The sequence below is a fragment of the Leptidea sinapis genome, chromosome 14, assembly GCF_905404315.1.
Source record: "Leptidea sinapis chromosome 14, ilLepSina1.1, whole genome shotgun sequence".
Classification (NCBI taxonomy): Eukaryota; Metazoa; Arthropoda; class Insecta; order Lepidoptera; family Pieridae; genus Leptidea; species Leptidea sinapis.
In genome coordinates this window covers 6453171-6474026 of record NC_066278.1, presented here as the reverse complement: position 1 = coordinate 6474026, position 20856 = coordinate 6453171, and the positions used below count along the sequence as shown (strand labels likewise).

The following is a 20856-nucleotide window of genomic DNA, read 5'->3' as shown; positions in this document are numbered from 1 at the left end:
AATACTTGAAGAACATGGCCATACCGTTGTCAGGTTACCGCCATATCACTGCGACCTGAATGCAATTGAAATGATTTGGAGTTTAGTAAAAAGACAAGTAGCGACAAAAAATGTGAATGTATCAGCAAAACAACTACTAACAATTATAAATGAATGTTTCGATAATATTACTGCAGAACATTGGCAAAAAGAATATGATCAGGTATTACAATATGTTGAACAAAAGTATTGGGAACAAGACCATTTGACGACATGCAAGAGTTTATTATAAATGTTACTGATTTGAGTACATCAAGTTCAGAAGACGATAATAATAATTTGTATCTCTCTGGTAGCTCCAAAGATCAATCATGTCTGGTATTGAATGTTCGGAGTCATACTTTGACTATGGTTCTGAATAGTGACTCAATAAATAAATATATATATAAATAAAATCTTTTATTTACTAGCTGCACTCCGTTGTGTTACTCTAGATACTAAAAAGTTTATATTGTGTTAACCCAGAGTAGACACTGGGTTATTATTATTACCCATTATTTGTAATTATTTTTACAAATTTTTCAATAATAAGTTATTTATATTATAATTTAGACAGAATTTTGTATCAATTTATTTGACAAAGTGTAGAAATATCAAGAATTATAGTCGCGCTATAATAACGTAACAGTGCTGTCAACATAGCAAATACGTTATAAAAACACAGTTGCGCCCACAAATTTTATGGTTCTCTTTCCGCACAGACAGTAGTAGGAAATACAGTTATCGGTTATATTTAGAAATAGTTTTTAGTATAAAAATGTTAAAGACATGACAGTTTTTTTTTAATTTTACATGGATTAAAAGGAACCATTTTAATACAAAACAATATTTTACTACAATTTATGTTTTAAACACGTATAAAAAAATCATACTTAACATAATTTTAATTTAAAGTTTCAAACTGACATTTTAGAGCTAAAATGTTTGGAAAAAAGAACCACACTCCGTCTAATTCTTAATACTACTCTAGTGATACTAACAATATAATACGAGATTCGGAAGTAAGATTTTTATAACAATGTTGCAACAATTTCAATATTTTATGGAAAAGAGTGTAGAATTGAAAATTGCGAACAATTCTAAATAATGGTGGAGATATATAGTTATTTGTACATGAAAGTCCAGACCTTTTTATGGATTCGAAATAAATATTACCTTTGAATTCTCTTAGGTCTTAATTGCCACAAATTTTCATTCGTTAGACAACATATAAGAAAAATACTTGTTAAAATATTTCGTACGATATGAGGGAGAATAATCTATATGAAATAATTTCTAGACAAGACAAGAACATGTAGAAGCTAATATTGTAATTTGACACTATCGACTGCGTGGTTTTTTTATGAAAATAAGGGACGAGACGAGCAGAACGTTCAGCTGATGGTAATTGTTGCGCCTTGCCCATTACAATGCAGTGCCACTCAGGATTCTTGAAAAACCCAAAATTCTGAGCGGAACTACAATTGCGCTCGTCACCTTGAGACACAAGATGTTAAGTCTCATTTGCCCAGTAATTTCAATAGCTACGGCGCTACTACTTCACGGCAGAAATAGGCGCCGTTGTTATAGTTATTATAGTTATCAGGCCAAAAATGTGTTTAAATTCACATATTTGCTATTTTAACTTTTAACTGCTAAAAAGGCAAAGCTGACCTGCAATACTCTCATAATTAATAAGACAGAAATTATTGGACCTTTAATATTAATACTTAGACTTTATAGTGCACAATTAATACGTAAGTATCGATATCTACTCTGTGTACACAAGGAAGATTTTGCTTAATAGTTTACAATATCAGACATGATTAACTATGTTCACATCTGATACGACAACGTTCATTTATAACATCGCCTTGCGATGACACCTCTAGTGATGGTCACAATATGATAAATTTTACTATAATTTGTAGTACACACTCAGAGGGATTGTGGGTGTACAAAATTGTGCCAAATTTCATTATCATTTGTTAAATCTTAACACGTTAAAATATATGCAGCCTTTGTATGTGTACACAAAAATAATCAAATGTTTTAATCTCTCTTTCTGAAAGTAAAAAATGCAAGGATTTAAAACGACATTATTATAATCGATTGGGTATAAGTATCTTTGCATTTTAAAAGATGTTTTCATAGTGCTCTTTAATCTGACACAGCCTAAAGAATTCTGAAGATGCAAAACGGGTTCTGAAGGTGCACTGAAGGTTGGATGCTGATGCATAGATCTATCTATCATATGTAGAGATCTGAATCGATAGTCCTGCCCAGCAGTAAAATATCATAATGAACAATTTCTTTCGAATCCCACCATACACACAGCATCACCTTATACCCAGTTAGCCCGGGATTTGCCACAGTCTGTGAAGCCTGAACGACCTTTGACCATAAGCTCTTTCGGATGTTCTTGTTATACGTTATCCACTTCCCATCACTAGTTACGGTTACATCCAAACGGTTCGGTTTCATTATGGTCAGAAACGGACTGAGGGGGCCGCCTGCATACAAACAAACGCGAGAGCTAGCTTGAAATTAAAAGTCGTAAGCGCCAAAACAGTAATTCTCGTATAAAATAAAAACTATTGGTAATTATGTAAATTCCAATTACCATTTTGAAAAGGGTGTTTATACTTATATGTATATAAAATTAAGAGCCATAAATCGGTTCCGTTCAGTTGTAAAGTGAAAATCTATGTTATTATTTAGCAGATTTTGAGTATTTTTTTGTGCTGTAATAGTTGACCAATCGTGTAAAACCAATTACCAATTTGAAGTTAAGCTCATGAACAACTCAAAACATAAAATATTAATTCCGAATGTTTTGTAATTGCTGAAAAAAGTTGAAATCCCTGATGCAATACCGTCAATGCGTCGTCTTAATCAAGAATCGCAAATGAGTACACAGTTGATTAGATTTCTATATGTGAGCTCATGTGGCACCCAAAACTCGAACATTTATGTGAGCCTAGCTTTCTTCAAATGAAGATTTCAAGATGATTCCTGATGGATAGCGAAGCACGTGTCGAATTGATTAAAAACAAAGCATAACGTAATTAACACTCAAGAAAAACTCATAATATTAGGGTTTTCTCAAATGAGTCAAAACTGTTTTGTGGTCAATTCCACGTTCGTTAATTCCCGATTCACTTTAAAGAAAAGAAAATGCTTTAAGTCAACTTTGTATTTTTGTACTGGCACTGTATTAGGTCCATAAACGTCACAAACTTATTTACGTCATGCGTTGCATTTTCGAGTTTTACGTTATTACGGTTTATAATTTATCTTTCTTTGTAGAATTCACATGAGTGATGACTTGACAAAAAGAAAAACAAATGAAATAAAGCTTGCAACAATAATTTACTGACGTGTTTCCTTTTTTTGAAATGCTAGCTTTTTAATATTATCAAAACCAGCCAGATATAAAGAGTACAACCAAAGAGGTTTCATTAGTATTTTGTGGTTGGAGTTAGTACAGGGAACAAATATTTTTATTTAAACATACTGCCCTAAATATACATAAGATTAATAATATGATTATCTTAATAATTGTAGGGCGTTTTTTTTTAAATAGCTGCTATAAAATTTTGTACCGTGCGCCGTATTATTTTTTTCACGTGTTTGTAACATGAAAATAACAATTATCATGCGGCTTAAAAATGATATTTTAGAAATTTAGCACAAAGAGGATGTAAATACTACGTAATAAGAGGCGGGACTGCCTTATTTAAAATTGAAAATTAGTTTAGTATGAAACATGCTGTCATTTGACACAAGTTTGAAATAGCAGTAGTTCCAGTATGGCAATTATTGGTGACGAAGTATAATCCGGCTAAGTTTGTAAGCGAACAGTTGCTTAAAACGTAGTGGATTTCGGCTATCTCCGTTTTTTACAAGATTATAGTCGTCATCTGTCAATCTATCAATGACTGTACGTTTCATACAATTGACTGAATCGCTTTTTTCTAAGAGAGTTTCGCTAGGCTTATTTTGCAGATGAATGATAGCTGAACCCAAGTGCCAAGCGTCTCAAGAATAGAAGCAATAGTCAGAGCTATATCAGAAGAAAATAATTATATTATAGACATACTAAAAGTAAGAGTGGTTGTGTAGTAATAGACCTGTAGTAGCATCGAAGCTGGCTTTTGGTGTGTCTATATGGATAGTGTAGGTAATCGACTGTCAATCCATGGTTATGAATCGAATATTATCAAATATTAAGTATGAGGCATCTGCTTTTAAACGACAGCCATGATGCCCGAGCACATATTAAAATTTCGTTGGAAAATATTATTTTATAAAAAGGGTGTGAAGAATAATATCAACATTTTAGCAACATGTTAAGATTCAAGAGTATAAGTGACTATGACAGTGTAATATGAGCAATAAATATAAAGTTTTACGATTTTCATAGACTAATAGCGTAAATAAATATTATTCATTTATCAATTTTGAGATTAACACAGTAAAGGTAATAATTGAAGTAAGCTGTACTCACACACAACACGAGACCGCGGTTTTTAGAAAAAGAGGTAGCACCAGAAGGTAGATAAAAGTATCACAATACTTATTTTGATTACATGTAATTTCATAATGTCGTTAAATGTACCCAAAAGCACCTAATTTTCTATAGATTTACAAAGGTGAAAGGATTTCCATTAAATAAAAAAGTGTGTGTGTACTTATATGTATACACGCAAGAAGTTATACTTCTTTGGCGAAACAAAGCAAAAATCCTTTAAATTATTTATTCCTCCTGCTTTTTTACGTTTGTAGAAAGAACAAGATTTAATTTTCTTTGATTAACGCGAATGTTACACATTAAAATAAAGCACGTTTAAAGGATAAAAAACGCGTGTTAGTTAGTTAGTGCTAGTGTTACCCACGGATAAAATATTTGCATTTCTAAAACATATTAATTCAATTCATTCAAATATTAAATTCACATTTGAAAAAGAAAGCAGCAACCAACTGCCTTTTTTTGGATATTTTAGTTATACACAAAGCAGGCGGTTCAATAGGCCACACTATTTACAGAAAGGCAACCCACACAGATAGGTACCTAAACGGTGAATCCCATCACCACCCATTACAACTTTTTTCTGTCGGTAAATGTTTGTTTCAGAGAGCCCATCGCCTATGTGATGCTGACAATCTCAATGAGGATGGAATGAAGAGTTACAGCATATCAAGAAAGTACTCCATGAGAATAAACCTATAAGCCACAAGTGCCACTTCAACCAGCCTACCTCTCATATGTAAACTGTATTATAGACAGAATTAGCAGGATCCTAAAACGTGCATCAATTAATACTATTTTCAAGCCACACAAGAAGATCCAGAAATTCTTGAGACCAGTAAAGTGTAATATTCCAGTGTAAGATGCAGGTGTCTATAAACTGGACTGCGACTGTGACCTGTTTTACATTGGGCAAACCAAAAGTAATATCTCAAGCCGACTTAAAGAACACATTGCGGATATCAAACACAGACGTCACTCTAAATCAGCTGTATGTGAACACATAATAGACCGTCTAACCACTACATTCGGTTCGAACAACCAAAAGTTTTGGTAAAAGAGAATAGATTTCTCCCAAGACTGGTACGTGACGCCATCAAAATTAAAAAACACCCAAAATTCAATAGAGAAGATGGTCTAAAATTATCTAACACCTAGGATTCATTAATCTCTAAATTAAAACCCATAACTACACACCAAAAAAGAAGGCGACACTGTCAGTATATTCTGCCAATAACCATCTGTGTACAGCAAATACCACCACCGTGGAAATAAATGGCGTTAAACTTCATAATTTTTGATAATAATTGATATTGATAAATAATTTGACTCATTTCATCTGAAGTCCCCCTGAAAACGAGATCTGGAAAGGTATATTTAAAGGAACAATATTGTAAAAATCTTGTAAAGATGGCTTTGTCAATTAATTATTAAATAACGAATACAGCTGAACCCTTTGCTTGTCTTAATAATATGATGAACGGATTGTAATGGGGTAATCCCCATTACAATTCATTCATTAGTTCATGGAGGGAAGTTAAGTCCAAATTGAGAGATAGGGTAGTTTTTATTTCGAATTGGGAATCATTTTTTTTTTTTATATCCAGTATTTGTTTTACGTGGTCATATTTTCTCTGAGAGAATTTACTAACGCATGGTTTGACAGTTCTTATCTAAAATAATTTCATTGTAACAATAGGGAGCATAATATGTTACGAAATAATTCTAGATGTTATCAAATATTATTGACAAATTCATAAAAAAACAGTATTTTATTTAAGTGCAGAACAACGTCTGTTGGGTCAGCTATATATTATATGTCTTTGGGAATAAATGATGATAGAGGATTTTTTATGCACGTATGCATGATCTTCCAACAAATCTCTCCGTAGTATAGTGTGAAGTGAAAGAATTAGATACCAACGTGAATATTCAATTCAAACATCTCTAGTTGCCCTGAGTAAGTAATTCAATTTTGGGAATTATTCAAAGAAAGTACAGGAAAGAGATCATTTGGTACATAAATGTATTTGAAATAACCAGTTATTTGAATTTACATTTGTGAGCATTAAAACGACATTTTATGTGTAGCGCGGGGTGCTTGGGCACCCAAGAAGATAAATGTGAATATTTACACTGAATGGTCGTTTAATATTTTGCGGAATCATGTATTGAATTTTAAAATGTCAGGACATTTCTCTATTAGTATCATTCGCGATTCTAGGTAAAATTTAGATCATGTGTTTGTTATATCTTTTATAAATTGAGTATCAGGGACTGTGGGTACCTTCCATGATAGGTAGTATTGTGGTTTTGGAGACTATAACTTATTAATGAAAATGAGAATGTGTGTTATAAATATTTGCTCATGTACAGGTTATTGATAATTTTTTAAAGCCTTATTATGTTGACTATTTAATGCATAGAATAAAATTATGTATTCAGTCGTAACCACCACTGTCAATTGGGTTTATTCACTTTATTAATCATAATGTTATCTTATATCTTTTAACGAGCAATTCTTGTATCTTATATATATATATATATATATATATAATCTGAATCTCGGAAACGGCTCCAACGATTTTCATAAAATTAAGTATGCAGGGGATTTCGGGGGTGATAAATCGATCTAGCTAGGTTTCAATTAAAAAAAATGGTTTTATCCATGTTTGAATGAGAAACAGCTACAATAACATTAGAATACAAAGGTAAATTTCGCCACTATATACAAGACTATTATAGCTCAGATGGGACATTGGGTGATCCGGATAGCAGAAGATCGTCGAAGCTCGGTCGTCCGGATATTTTCTTTAATGACAGGAACTATGAATGAAACTATCGTTCTTAGTGTTATTATTCTATGCCGGTTAATACGTTGAACGTGCACATGTTCTAATCACAAATTTTTATTTAATTTGATGTGATCATTATTGATTGGTTTTACCAGCATTGAGAAAGTCGAATATTATGCAATATTCACGAGCATAAAAACCCTATGATGTTGCTTAAAATACCGTTTTTAGTAATACTTATCAATCAAATTAAGTAAGACTGGTTAGTACCTACGATTATATAGACAATTTTTTGCTTTGTTCATGATAGAAAGTTATTTATAGTTTTAACTATCATATTATTTATAACTTCACATAATTTACGTTGTTTTATCTTTTATAGTAACAATACGATAGTATACATGGGACTCTATAAAAATAATGGTGTCGTAAGTCTTTTGGTTCAGACTCTCCATTTCCAAACTAGGCCGACTTTATTGAACTTCAAAGTCCTTTCTGAACTTTTGGGTGAAAATTTAGCATGATGTACACCACCATTATTGACGTCTCTATCTGTTTGTGATAATGGTTACTATGATGTTAGTCTTAATTTAAGTATAAATTTATATTTTATTTTTAGTGAATATTGTGTGATGTAGGTTATTCTCCGATGTAAGATGAAAAATTGTTCGACATTATTACGTCGTCTACGAATAGGCACCTAGAAGGTACATCAGTAGAAAATGATACGGCTGTAAATAATAGCGTAACACCTTCTCCTAGCTGCTCTATTAATTATTACTGATTGCACTAACGATTTTTGTCCGTACTTTATCGTATTACAAGTAACGCTGTACTAGCATTCCGTTTTTGCCTGCTATTCAGCACCTCAAGCAAATACAGCAGTGTCAACTTAACTCAAAATATTAAGAGGAGAGTTTAAATCCATATAGAATTTCGTCGTAAATACACAATTCAATGTAAATTACCTTTTCCTGCTTGTGAAAACAATACCATACTCAATACGTGAACGTGTGTGAAAAGCAGTTTCTAGTGACACTTGGGATAAATGAGCAATTCGTGTATATCACAATAAGTAAAACCAACTTATCAAGTGTAACTTTAAAAAACGATGACCGGAGTAAGAACGAAAACCACCCCTGCATAGTTATAGATGACGTTTAGAAAAGTGTTATCAATCATTAAATTACTCGCTGTGTAAGAAAAGACACATCAAAAATGTATTTAGATTGTGATTGAAACTTTCGAAAGTTATTCATTATGTATAAGGAATGGTTCAATCCCAGTATTGATTAATTTGGAATTGAGTTTTCGTTTATCTCAAAAAATTACTAATGTGACATATGCTATAAACACACGCTTATAATAACCACAAATAAAGAACGTGAGGTCATCTGCTTTGATTAGTGCTAGCGGTGATATTCCGCCTTCCAGTAAAAATCCTTTAGAAATACTTGTCCCTCATTAAATTTACGCGATCGCTTTTAGTCTTGATCATAAGATTATCATAAGTACAAAAAATCCTTAAAATTATGTTTTCGACTATTGTGTGATAGTAAATAAGCATAAATGTGCTCTTCTATAGTTATTTTACTACTTTTACAGACACCTACGGGCTAAATGTAACTCAATTTAATTACTAGATCTCTCCTATAAAATATATATAAAATGCTGTTAGCAAAAAACCTGCTTAATTTAAAGACTATTATATAAAAATGTGATGCTAAGTTGTAAGACTAGCACTCTAGGTAGAATATCTTGTATAAACATTAAGCTTTTTTACCTTATTTCCATATTGTCACTGTGATTAAAGAAAATTAATAGTAATTATATAAAATTAAAACAAAATTTTATTAGTTTGTTAAAGATGACATTTTCACAAAAAAATGTTTGTTTTCTTTTTTGCCTATAATTGTTCTTATTCTAGTTATATTCATAGAAAATAAAATGATCGAAATTTATTTTTGGTCATTAATATTGTTTAAGAAACGTACACTTTCAAATAAATATTACAAAGTAAACTTGACTGTTTTTTTTTTATAAAAAAAAGCACGAGACTAGCAAGACGTCCTGATGGTAATTGATACGCCCTACCCATTACTATACAGTTCCACTCAGGATTCTTGAAAACCCAAATATTCTGAGCGGCACTACAATGCGCCCGTCACCTTGAGGCATAAGATGTTAAGTCTCATTTGCCCAGTAATATCACTAGCTACGATCCCCATAGATCGAAACACAGTACTGTTAACACATTATTGCTTCACAGCGGAAATAGGCGCCGTTGTGGTTCCCATAACAAGCCGTCATCTTGTGCAAAGGAGCCTCCCACAGTTTATTACAATTTTAACTATTGAATTATGATACTTAATATCCGGCTGACTATTTTTAAGATTATTATAATTATAAATACAATTTTAAAACCTTATCATCACTTACAATCTTAAAAATATTTACTATGTACGACGTATATCATGGCATTGTAAACTACCGTAAATTTTATATACGATATTTCGATAAAATTTTAATCAAGCGTAAAAAATCGTAAGTATTACATACTATTCCTTTACCATATGCATATCCGATGAAAACTGTCGTAACTGCAATATTTAAAAAACTACAAATAATTAGTATTTCATTCCTACCCCATAATCCTATGTTATCTATGCATACAAGTATCATAAATTTCAAAACAAAAGATATCAATTCAACGATAGGATGCAATATTACATCTTTAAAGCTCTGTCCTGGAAAGTTTGCATATCAAATATACGACTATATACTACGATAGGTATCCGTCGGTCGAGAATAGGCGCCACCTCCGCTACCTACAGCGGGTGGTACGGGAACGTATCGCGGAACTCCGCGGCGAACGTTGGGACCGCTTGCTTGGCAACCTTAAGCCATCACATGGGGCTTTCTGGAAGCTGCCTCGCGCGTTCAAACAGGAGCCGCCCACTGTCATGCCTCCTTTGGACAGACCGGGACTGCAGCCGGCGCTCGATGACGATGAGAAGGCTGAATGCCTCGCCGATAGTCTCGAGAGTCAGTGCTCTCCAAATGCAGCAGCCGACCCGACACACGTTGACGAAATTGATCGTGAAGTTGAACATTGCTCCGCTCTGAGCCCTTCAGGCGATGTAATAAAACCCACCTCTTACGAAGAGGTGAAGCTAATCATTAAGGAGCTTCACTCCAAGAAGGCCCCGAGGCCTGACACTATAAACAATAGGGTTCTTAAAATCCTACCCTCGACTCTTATTACTTTATTGGTTACCATTTTTAATATTCTATTATCTAATAGCGCGTTCCCCGAACAATGGAAGGATTCCATTGTTATCGGTATCCCAATACCCAATAAACCTAAAGCTAATCCGAGTAGCTATAGGCCTATTAGCTTAATTAACTCGATCGGAAAACTTTACGAAAGATTAATCCTCGCGCGTCTTAATCATTACATCGCGGAGCTCAACCTGATACCCGACATACAGTTCGGATTCAGAACCGCTCACTCGTGTCCCCAGCAGGCTCACCGACTCACCGAGTACATTTTCGTACAGCGTCAACTTCACGCTACCACGGCAGCCGTGTTTTTCGATGTCGCGAAGGCATTCGACAAGGTATGGCACAACGGCTTAGTATTCAAGCTGTATCAACTGGGAGTGCCAGACAGGCTCAAAAAAAAACGACTATATACGTAGGAGCCATCGAAACACGATCTTCACAATAAACTGCATCTGTAGATAGGACTTTCTCGTCACGACGGAACATGAAACTTTTAATATTTGTTTTAGCATAAGTTAAAAAAGCATTTTTTAGGAAAGGTGATCAATAAATGGTAATAATTCTCATTTCTTGCTTTTCTATTCGGTCTGTCGTTAAATGAAATAAATAACTAAATAAAATTAATAATTGTCTTGTACTTCCCCGGTGCGTAAAAAGATCAGGGGAGTCCCAGGTCCAAGGGCATAAGAAGCGACTAAGGACTTTTAGAAGTGCTCTTCCACTTTCAAATGTTCCCGTCTTATGGCATCAGCACGAATGGGCCAGAGTCGTCCGGATTAATTACCACACTCGCAGAGAATTCCGGTGTGAAATAGCGGCTCAATGCCGCTATGCTTCACATAGGTTAGTGTCGAGGACCGGAGAGCAATCCACTTTAATTTAAAGCTGTTCACCACCACCTTGAGACTTGTGTTTAATTACGGAGACGCAGATATCTCGACCTAGCGACACATTATGTTTAACGTACACCGGGTACAAAATTGAGCATATTTTGAAGTGAAAAATCCTGTAGTGGCGTTGAGCATTTTCATGGGATGGGTATAATGTTAAACTCACGTCAGGACACGTGGCCTAATCGAAAATTCGTAAGACAGACGTTGAAATTATGGATGAAAGATTCATACTTCTCTAACTACTCTCCCGATCTAATTATTGTTCGGATATTTTAACTTTATGATCATATGGTCATTGGACCAGTGGTTGAATCATTGTGATTGCAAAGCCAAAACATCGCGAGCTCGAGGGATCTTTGTAAATTGTTCTAGTCCAGTAAGTATGTTGGCGGCCTCTGCCTCTCTTGCCCTATTCCATTTCCATGACTTGCTTTTATGTTATATTTTAAATTTGTTTAGGGAGATTGTGTTTTGGCTGTGTGTTTTTCGGTCGACTGCCATCTGATGCCAAGACTGTCAAGAAAAACTATAGGAAGAGATATAAACAGCTATTAAATTTGCGAATAAAATTGCATTTAATTATTTATTTAAGTGATTAATATTATATGTGTCATTTTCGTTTCAATCAGTTTGTAGTCTTCATACTACACCGTACCTCATCATGGGCGTACTTTGATCGTTAAAGACAATAAAAGAAACACCCCACCGTTTTTTCTTACCACTACTGGTAAATATAATTAGCCTATAATAAATACGACATTTATTGATGATGCCACATCAGGGTATTGGCTGGTGGGTCTAGTGCGCAAAAATGATAATAATCAATATTATATTTTGCCTGATACATTTCTTGTACTGCTTCAGGGTATGATACGGTGTAGTAAGCAAATTCAAATCAACTTTGTTTTAAACTCCAGTTACTTCTGTAACCCATTCCCTCATCTCTTTACTGACAAGGCTAGCAAACACTCCAGGTGTATTAGGACGACCGCATCCGTTTCCAAAGGAAACTATTCCGATTTGTGTTCCATTTGATAATACACCAGGACCTCCAGAGTCACCCTAAAAATTATAATTAATAAAAAAATACTACGTTGAGTAGAACGTCAATATAGGCACAAAAATAAAAGAATATTATTATAAACAAACTCGCCACGCGGCTACTCTATCCGTGCTAAGCGTCAGTTTTAACCTTACACGAGAGCGTCAAATGTAGTGCCGTTACACGATATATTTAGGTATAATGCTGCCTCCCCATAATATGTGAACATGACTTTCAGTCTCCCTAAATTCATGTCAATGTGCGTGGCTTACTAATTATCTACTCTATGGAAAAAATTGCAACAGCAATGTTTTAAGCCCAAACAAATCATAATATTTTTCAAATATTCAACTTGCTATGTTGATTATCGTAAGTTTGTGTAGATACTAACGGAATAGTGAATCTAGAATTCTTTATTGTTAAAACAAAATTTCACATTTTGGTTCTGCTCCGATGATAGTTCCTTTTTTGTTTTACAAGATCCAAATAAAGGATTGATTATTAATTGGTCAAAGATTTAATAATGGAAGATGGTTTTATTTGCCAAGTTTGTATCAAGTGCCACTGGAAGTGAAAAGTGTAAAATACCTGACAAGCATCCTTTCCGCCCTTCGGAACTCCCGCACAAAACATATTTTGTGTAAACTCTTCTTTATACTCTTTTCGACAATCAGCGTCAGAGACTATTTGAATTTGCACTTCTTTTAAGTGTCTACTAACACTTCCATATTCCTGCAAAATTATAACTAATTCCACTTACTATTATTTGGAATAAGAAACATAGTAATATAAACATATTATTATAGTATTGAGTCATCTACTCATAGGCCATGATTAAATCAAACGAGTCACTCACACTCACACACACTCGTCTAATGCGCAACGGGGCCCGGAGACAACTGACTCGCCACTAGAGGTGTTCGTTTTATTAGATAGCTGATAAAATAATCTAATATATATTTATAATCATATCACCTATTATTTATTAAAACTGGCAAGCGTTATTTAATATTTATGCGATGCGCTATTTTTGTCACCTGCCAAATTATGCTCTAAGAACACTTCATAAGAACTAAATTCAAATGAAAGTCGTTTATAATTGATGCGATACGCTATTTTTGTTACCTGCCAAATTATGCTTTAAGCAGACTGCATAACAACTATATTCAAATAAAAGTCCAGTTGTAATTGGAAATATATTAGGGAAAAGAATATATTTTGTTTGGCTATGCAACGCGTTAGATTATGTTTTGGTTGAATTCAAATTCAAATTCAAATATTTTTATTTAAAATAGGATTTAGAATCACTTATTGAACGTCAAAATCTACCACCCATTCAAAAGAGACTGCCTCAGACCTGAGAAGAATGGGCGCGAGAAACTCAGCGGGCTGTTTTTTTTAATATAAAATTTGGATTGCAATGTAATATCGTACAATAAACATTTATAATTAAAGAGCCTGAGGGTGTTCGCTTTATTCCCAGTCCGTGGTGTCATTAAGAAAATCGTTTATGCTATAATAACCTTTCCCACACAAACGTTTTTAACAATTCTTTTAAATTCCGTAACACATTTGTTTTGTACATTTTCTGGGATCATATTGTAGAAGCATATACATCGCCCAACAAAAGACTTACTAACTCGACCTAACCGAGTAGTAGGCATAACAAGTTTATGTTTGATCCTCGTGTTAACATTATGAATACCACAGTTTCTAGAAAATTCCTCAATGTGCTTATGAACATACAAAACATTATCGAAAATGTATTGAGAAGCAACAGTCAAAATGTTTATTTCTTTAAATTTTTCTCTTAATTATTGTTTAGGACCTAGGTTATAAATCGCGCGAATAGCCCTCTTCTGCAGCACAAAGATATTATTAATATCGGCCGCACTGCCCCATAACAATATACCATAGGACATAATACTATGAAAATAACTAAAGTATACTAATCTCGCCGTATCTATGTCAGTTAACCGTCTAATTTTCTTAACCGCATATGCTGCAGAACTAAGCCTATTCGCCAATCCTTCAATATGGGTGCCCCACTGCACTGAATAAGTATCAAATCTGTTCTCTAAGAGGACTGCATAAGAACTTAATTCAAATGAAAGTCCAGTTGTCATTGGAAATATAAAACACAAACGAATATAATTTGTTCGGCTATCCAACGTTAGATTATTTTTTTTGTTTGAATAAATATTAAGTCAGATCGGATATAACGCGCTTGCGGCTCACTTGACTTCGTATGACGTATTTTAATTAGTATTGAACATTGATTATTGACTATCGTGCGTTTGTGAATGATTTTGAATTGATTGTTTGTTTTATAGAATAGTTTAAAAAGTTTTATAAAAGTTGTACCTAAATTTAGTTTTTTATCAGTATAGTGTTAATAGATATACGTTGAGTATTTTCTGTATAAATAACTGCAAATAACTATTGTACATAAAATCAATGCACTTTGAAGTACGCCTGACAATTTAGTATTTACTGAGTAGAAAAACTAACTGGAAGATTAAATTTAAATTGCATAAATAAAATCAATAAATAATTGGTAGATATTTATATTTTATCATAAGTCATAATTTCAGTCAGATAGTCTGTATAAAAATACGAAGGAAATTCATTTTTTTTAATAAGTAGGTACATTATAAGTAAGCGCTTTTAAAAGCTCACACAACAATAATATATAGTATAATACTGAACAGCGCACGATACATCAACATTCTGTAACGAATAGCAACAATAATCAAACGCGTCATATGGTTTTTTTATCGACTGGAGGTGTTCGCAACGGCTATATATTGAAATTTTAAAACGCCTATTATTTTTTACGCTATAATATATCAGTACACTTCGTTAAGACATATGTCGTATAAAATAATAATGAATATAAAATTAAACTGTTATAATACTCACACGCGTAACGCCCCATCCAGTCACAATTAAATTAGCACCTACAGGAAGTTTAGTTCCAGCATCCACCAGCTTAATACTTTTCCTTTTTTTTCCACTGAGATCTAGTTTTTTACTTAACTTTATAACGCCAATATCAAAATTACCAGTACTTTGATTATATTTGGGGTGCGCCATAAAACTTTTAGCGGGAATCAAGGGATTGTTCTAAAAAAACCATGTTGCTTTAATTATGAAATTTTCACTGTTGAATTTCATTTAAAACATTTTTTTAGACTTACACCATCAGGATCGTTGGATAGCGTTACGCCTGTTTGTACAGATACTTTTTCTATTCTGCAACATGATAGTAAATTATTAGGTAAATCTACTCTCACATCGAAAAAACGTAAGTTACAGGCTTTTGAACAACGTGACCAACGTGGCCTCACATGGAGTAGTGTTGTCATCTCTGGGCGGGCGCTCCCCAGTACCAGCTTCTAAATTTTTATCGCATACAACGAAGAACGGCTTGAATCTTTGGCGTTGCGTTGAGATGTGGACTCTCTGCATATTCTTCCATGGGATATAACGTCATAGTGCTAAATACCTGCATCACATTGACGTCTGTCATTTTACAACCGCGCGTTTTGCAAGAAATTTCTTGCCTCGCACGGCCACTTTGTGGAACCAATTACCAGCTGCTGTTTTCCCTAACCTAACTTAGAGAACTTCAAGAAAAGAGCACACATACTCCACCAGCTTAAAGGCCGACAACCCATCTCTTGACCACTGGTGTTGCATGTGTCTATGGGCTATTTCCTCACCACTCCCCGTCACGTAAGCCTCTTGCCCCCTTTTATTAAAAAAAACTGCAATCCTGTTTCCCGGATTGATAACTTTGTGTAGTAGGACATGTTTGGAAATATTAAGTGGCAACCGGCAGCAGTGGAAGTTTGAGGATAAGTTTAGGAAACATAATTCATAATAGCTTCTAAAAATGGCCGTGATAGAACCGGGACAGGATATTTCATTCAGGTCCATGTTTATTTCATGTAATGCTTCTCAATACATTTTTGATAATGTTTTGTATGTTCATAAGCACATTGAGGAATTTTCTAGAAACTGTGACATTCATAATGTTAACACGAGGAACAAACATAAACTTGTTATGCCTACTACTCGGTTGGGTCGAGTTGGTGAGTCTTTTGTTGCGATATGATCCCAGAAAATGTACAAAACAAATGTGTTACGAAATTTAAAAGAATTGTTAAAAAACGTTTATGTGGGAAAGGTTATTATAGCATAAACGATTTTTTTAATGACCCACGGACTGGGATTAAAGCGAACTCCCTCGGGCTCATTAATTATAAATGTTTATTGTAAGATATTACATTGTAATCCATATTTTATATAAAAAAAACCCGCTGAGTTTCTTGCGCCCATTCTTCTCAGGTCTGAGGCAGTCTCTTTTGAATGGGTGGTAGATTTTGACGTTTAATAAGTGATTATAAATCCTATTTTGAATAAAAATATTTGAATTTGAAAAAAAAAAAAAATAATGGTTGTTGATTTTAAACTAATCATTGCCTTGAATAACGTCTGTATACGTTTATAATAAATGTTCTTTGGGAGAAAGCCGTACCCGTATAAGCAATGGCCTGCTGTCAAAATTTGATCTTCACTAATTATTGATCCTCCACATTGTAAGTTTATATCTCCTACAGATAAGAGAATGTATGCTTGATAGGGATGTTTCTCTATATCTGTGTTTGTTCCTCCAACAATTTTATCATCATCTACTTCTTCAATCTCTAATTCGCAGCATGCATCTGTTACGATAAAAAGTATATTACTCATCTGCAGCATAAATTTGTGCTTAAAGGGTGCAGTTCGTGTGAAAGACATTTCTGTATGAAATCAATAAACCTTGTGAATGGTGTGTTGCACCAATAATACAAGTTCTTTTCACTGAATAACTAGGTTGGATACAAAAGTAACTGTTTTCACGCAGTATACGAAATTTTCTTTTCTTATAATTATGTAAGTATGTTATATAACTGCCACAAAAGTATATGATTGCCAAACTTATTTATTTAAAATTGTGGCAATGATGCTGATATCCTAAAATGTTATTTTTCTGTTGCTTATACATGGGGCACACTAAAAGTTTTGCACTTCTAGCTAATCGGAACTATTTGATATTTCGAATGTTTTAATTTTTGAAATGTTACAACCTTCTTAGTAATAAAAAAAAAATTGACGGGAAATCAAAAAAAAAGAAAAGAAAAAAAGTTTTACGTACGCAACGAAAAAGGAATGAAGTCGAAAAGATTTTAGAGCGATGATTTTAAAAGTTCTCTCTCTCTCCGCAAGACTGTGCCGCTCATCTTCAAAATGCTTTTGGGAGAGAAGCGCCTTGCTTGAGCACCGTGGGGCGATGGTTTGCTGAATTTGAGAGGTCGGGTCTTTACATGACGAATTTCGTGAAGGGTTGCCTTCTATTGCCGTCAACGAAAATAATGTGGCTCCTGTTAAGCGGTTAATTGAAGAAAACTCGAGGATTACCTATGAGACAATTCGAGGACTATTGGGGATTGCTATGAGCCACATTCTGAAAAACTGACAGTGGAGCAGAAGCAGGCTCCCGTGGAATGGTGCTCACAGATGCTAATGAAGTACAACCACGGAGATTCTAATGTTTATGACATTGTCATAGGAGACGAAACGTGGATTTATTGTTTTGAACCCGAAACAAATAGCAATCTTATGAATGGGTATTTGAAAATGAGAACAGGCCAACAAAAGTAAGGCAGGCGAGAAACTTTGGTAAAAAAATGACCACATTTTTTTTCTTAGCTACGGATCCCATCTGCACAATTCCACTTAAAGATCAAAAGAGTGTTAATGCCGAGTAGTATTATACCATTTGTTTATTTTTTAATTAATTTGCCAATTGTTTTAAATGATTTGAAGAGATCGAAACATGTAGACATTGTATTTCTGTTAAGTAACGGTATTTTTTGCTTACATAAATAAAGAATTTTGACAACAGAGAAGACATGTTCATGCTATAATAATATAAGATTGTTTAAAGATAGCCTAGTTATAATTATGATAATTTCATAGTTAAAACAGTACAAATTGTATATTTTTGAAAAGTGGCCAAAATACAGAGGGCTCCCTGCGCTGTTTCCGCTCTATAAGAGTGCCATTTTTTCTGTGGCAGTGTTAGTTCTTTAATTTACATTGTGAATGTAAAGTAGACCCTGAAGATGGAGCCACAATCTGAGAGTTAAACAAGACATACCAAAATTTTACAATCCATCCGTCACTCGAATGGTGGACTCAGTTGGGTAGAGCGCTCGGACGGAACCCGAGAGATCGCGGGTTCGAGTCCCGAAACGTCCATAAATTTAGGATACAAATTTAATATGTAAAATTAAATTCTATTTGAATTTTGAAGAATTTTCAAGGGAGAGTATGTACAGTATGTTTGGTTAAACACGAACGATAATCAAGCAGAGTACTTGGTACTCGATTCTAGATCTGATTGTGTTTTAGGTACTTAATTTTAAAAGAAATTTCGTTATTTAAAATAAATGAAGTGTACACATATGTATTCTTTCGCTACTTAATTGAAGTGCCAATAGGTCCGTGTTGGCCCAATAAGCGTGTACTCAGCGTGCCCGCTCGTAATCTATACGTTAAATAATTGATTTATTAAAGTTTGGTAAAAATTTAATTAGAAATAATATTAATTTTTATTGTCTCTTCAATCAGCCATTAGATCATAAGCTAGTTTAGAAGTTATGTAAATTTTAGTGTTAAAGTCGTATAATTAAAATCAATCTTATCTTAAATAATATTTTTCCTTACCTTTAAAAATATGCAATACAAGCACATATAAAATTTTATAATATACTCCGTACATTGTAATACTCAATGAGCTGTGTTTAATGACAGAGGTGTCTTTCGTGATTGACAACTTTTATCGCTTTCGTGATCATCCGAAATAGTTTTTGTAATTGGACGGAAATTAAAGAAACTAATTAAGCATTTGTTTATCAGAAAGAGCTATTCATTTATTTCCATTAATGTAAAAATGAAGTCACTATTTCTAAGAAACTTGTGCAGGAATCATAATATCCATACGAGCACGAGTTTTGGTCGGTAGCCGTAACTAAAAAAAAACAAACCACATCAAAATATAACAACAGCTAGATTGGTATATTTCGCGTATTTATGTCCAAAGAGGATGTAAATTCTACGTAATAAGAGGCGGGTATGAAATGTGCAGTCATATGTTTGAAATAGTGGTAATTACAGTATCGCGATTGGCCACGAAGTATAATTCGGCTGATTTTGAAAGCGAACAGTTGCTTTAAACGTAGTGGATTCCCCTTTTTTTACAAAATTATAGCCGTCATCTGTCAATCTATCAGTGACTGCACGATTCATACAATTGAGTGAGTCGCTTTTATCGATCTCGATAATGTCTTATAGAAATCTGCTTTGGGTTACTGATATTGATATCGTCTTCATTTTACAAAAAAAAACAGTTGGCACTATATACGGTCTTGGGTATCGAGACTCGTTACTAAATATGTTAAAAAGTGGGAACTGCATAAGTTTAACACTAGACTTATACATAAAATTGCCATACCCAGTTTTAGAAATAGTAAGTCAAATAAGTCATTTGTTGGAAATTCTGTTTGATTCTATTATAAGCTCCCCACGATCGTAACAGCCAGATAAAACTTTCAAAACACATGTAAAAACTGTTTTAATGGTAAGGAATTATCATAATAAGGAATTATTATTTGAAGCTTTTTGCGCACTTATTTTTGTAATATTTTCTGACTGCTGTTATAAGTTTATGTAAATGTTCTTTTTTTCATTTTCAATGTCTTGCCTAGTATCCGAATTTAGGTCTCGAAATCTTGAGTGTTTGCCAATTCCACGGTCATCTGTAAGAGTAATAGTAAGTAATAAAGAGGCGCTGTAGCGCTTCTTTTTCCAACTTATTGTAAAACAAGTCAGTACAGAACAGAAGAAGGAGTATATTTTTTTAAATGAGAACTTATTTTAATGGAAGTAAAACAAAAATAGTAAAACTTAGGAATAACATAGAATTCGAGGGATGAAAAAAAAAGTAGTTATAAAGACTCTAATACAGTGAGACTATCCCTATATAATATTGTGTAGAAATATCATGTTCAAAATGTTATTAATTTTATAATAATAGAATAAAATATATTTTCATCACTTTCATTGACGAAAATAGCAATTAGAAAACTTCTTAATTACGAAATAGATTTATCATTTTAATTAAAATTTAAATAGTCACTATTCTGTTGAACATTTAAGTTGGTTTTAATTTCCACCAAATTT

At 33.6% G+C, this 20856-nt stretch overlaps 1 protein-coding gene across 1 annotated transcript; it reads right to left on the bottom strand.

The window, feature by feature from the left end:
- Positions 1-12334: 12334 nt before the first annotated feature.
- On the bottom strand, positions 12335-19472 carry LOC126967869 (trypsin alpha-3-like). The gene is made up of 6 exons (XM_050812559.1): positions 19342-19472; positions 17108-17294; positions 15765-15819; positions 15487-15690; positions 13153-13296; positions 12335-12584 (listed from the first exon to the last, which is right to left on the bottom strand). The coding sequence occupies exons 1-6, from the start codon at positions 19394-19396 to the stop codon at positions 12429-12431; spliced, it is 801 nt and encodes a 266-aa protein (XP_050668516.1). The 5' UTR covers positions 19397-19472; the 3' UTR covers positions 12335-12428.
- Positions 19473-20856: the final 1384 nt, after the last annotated feature.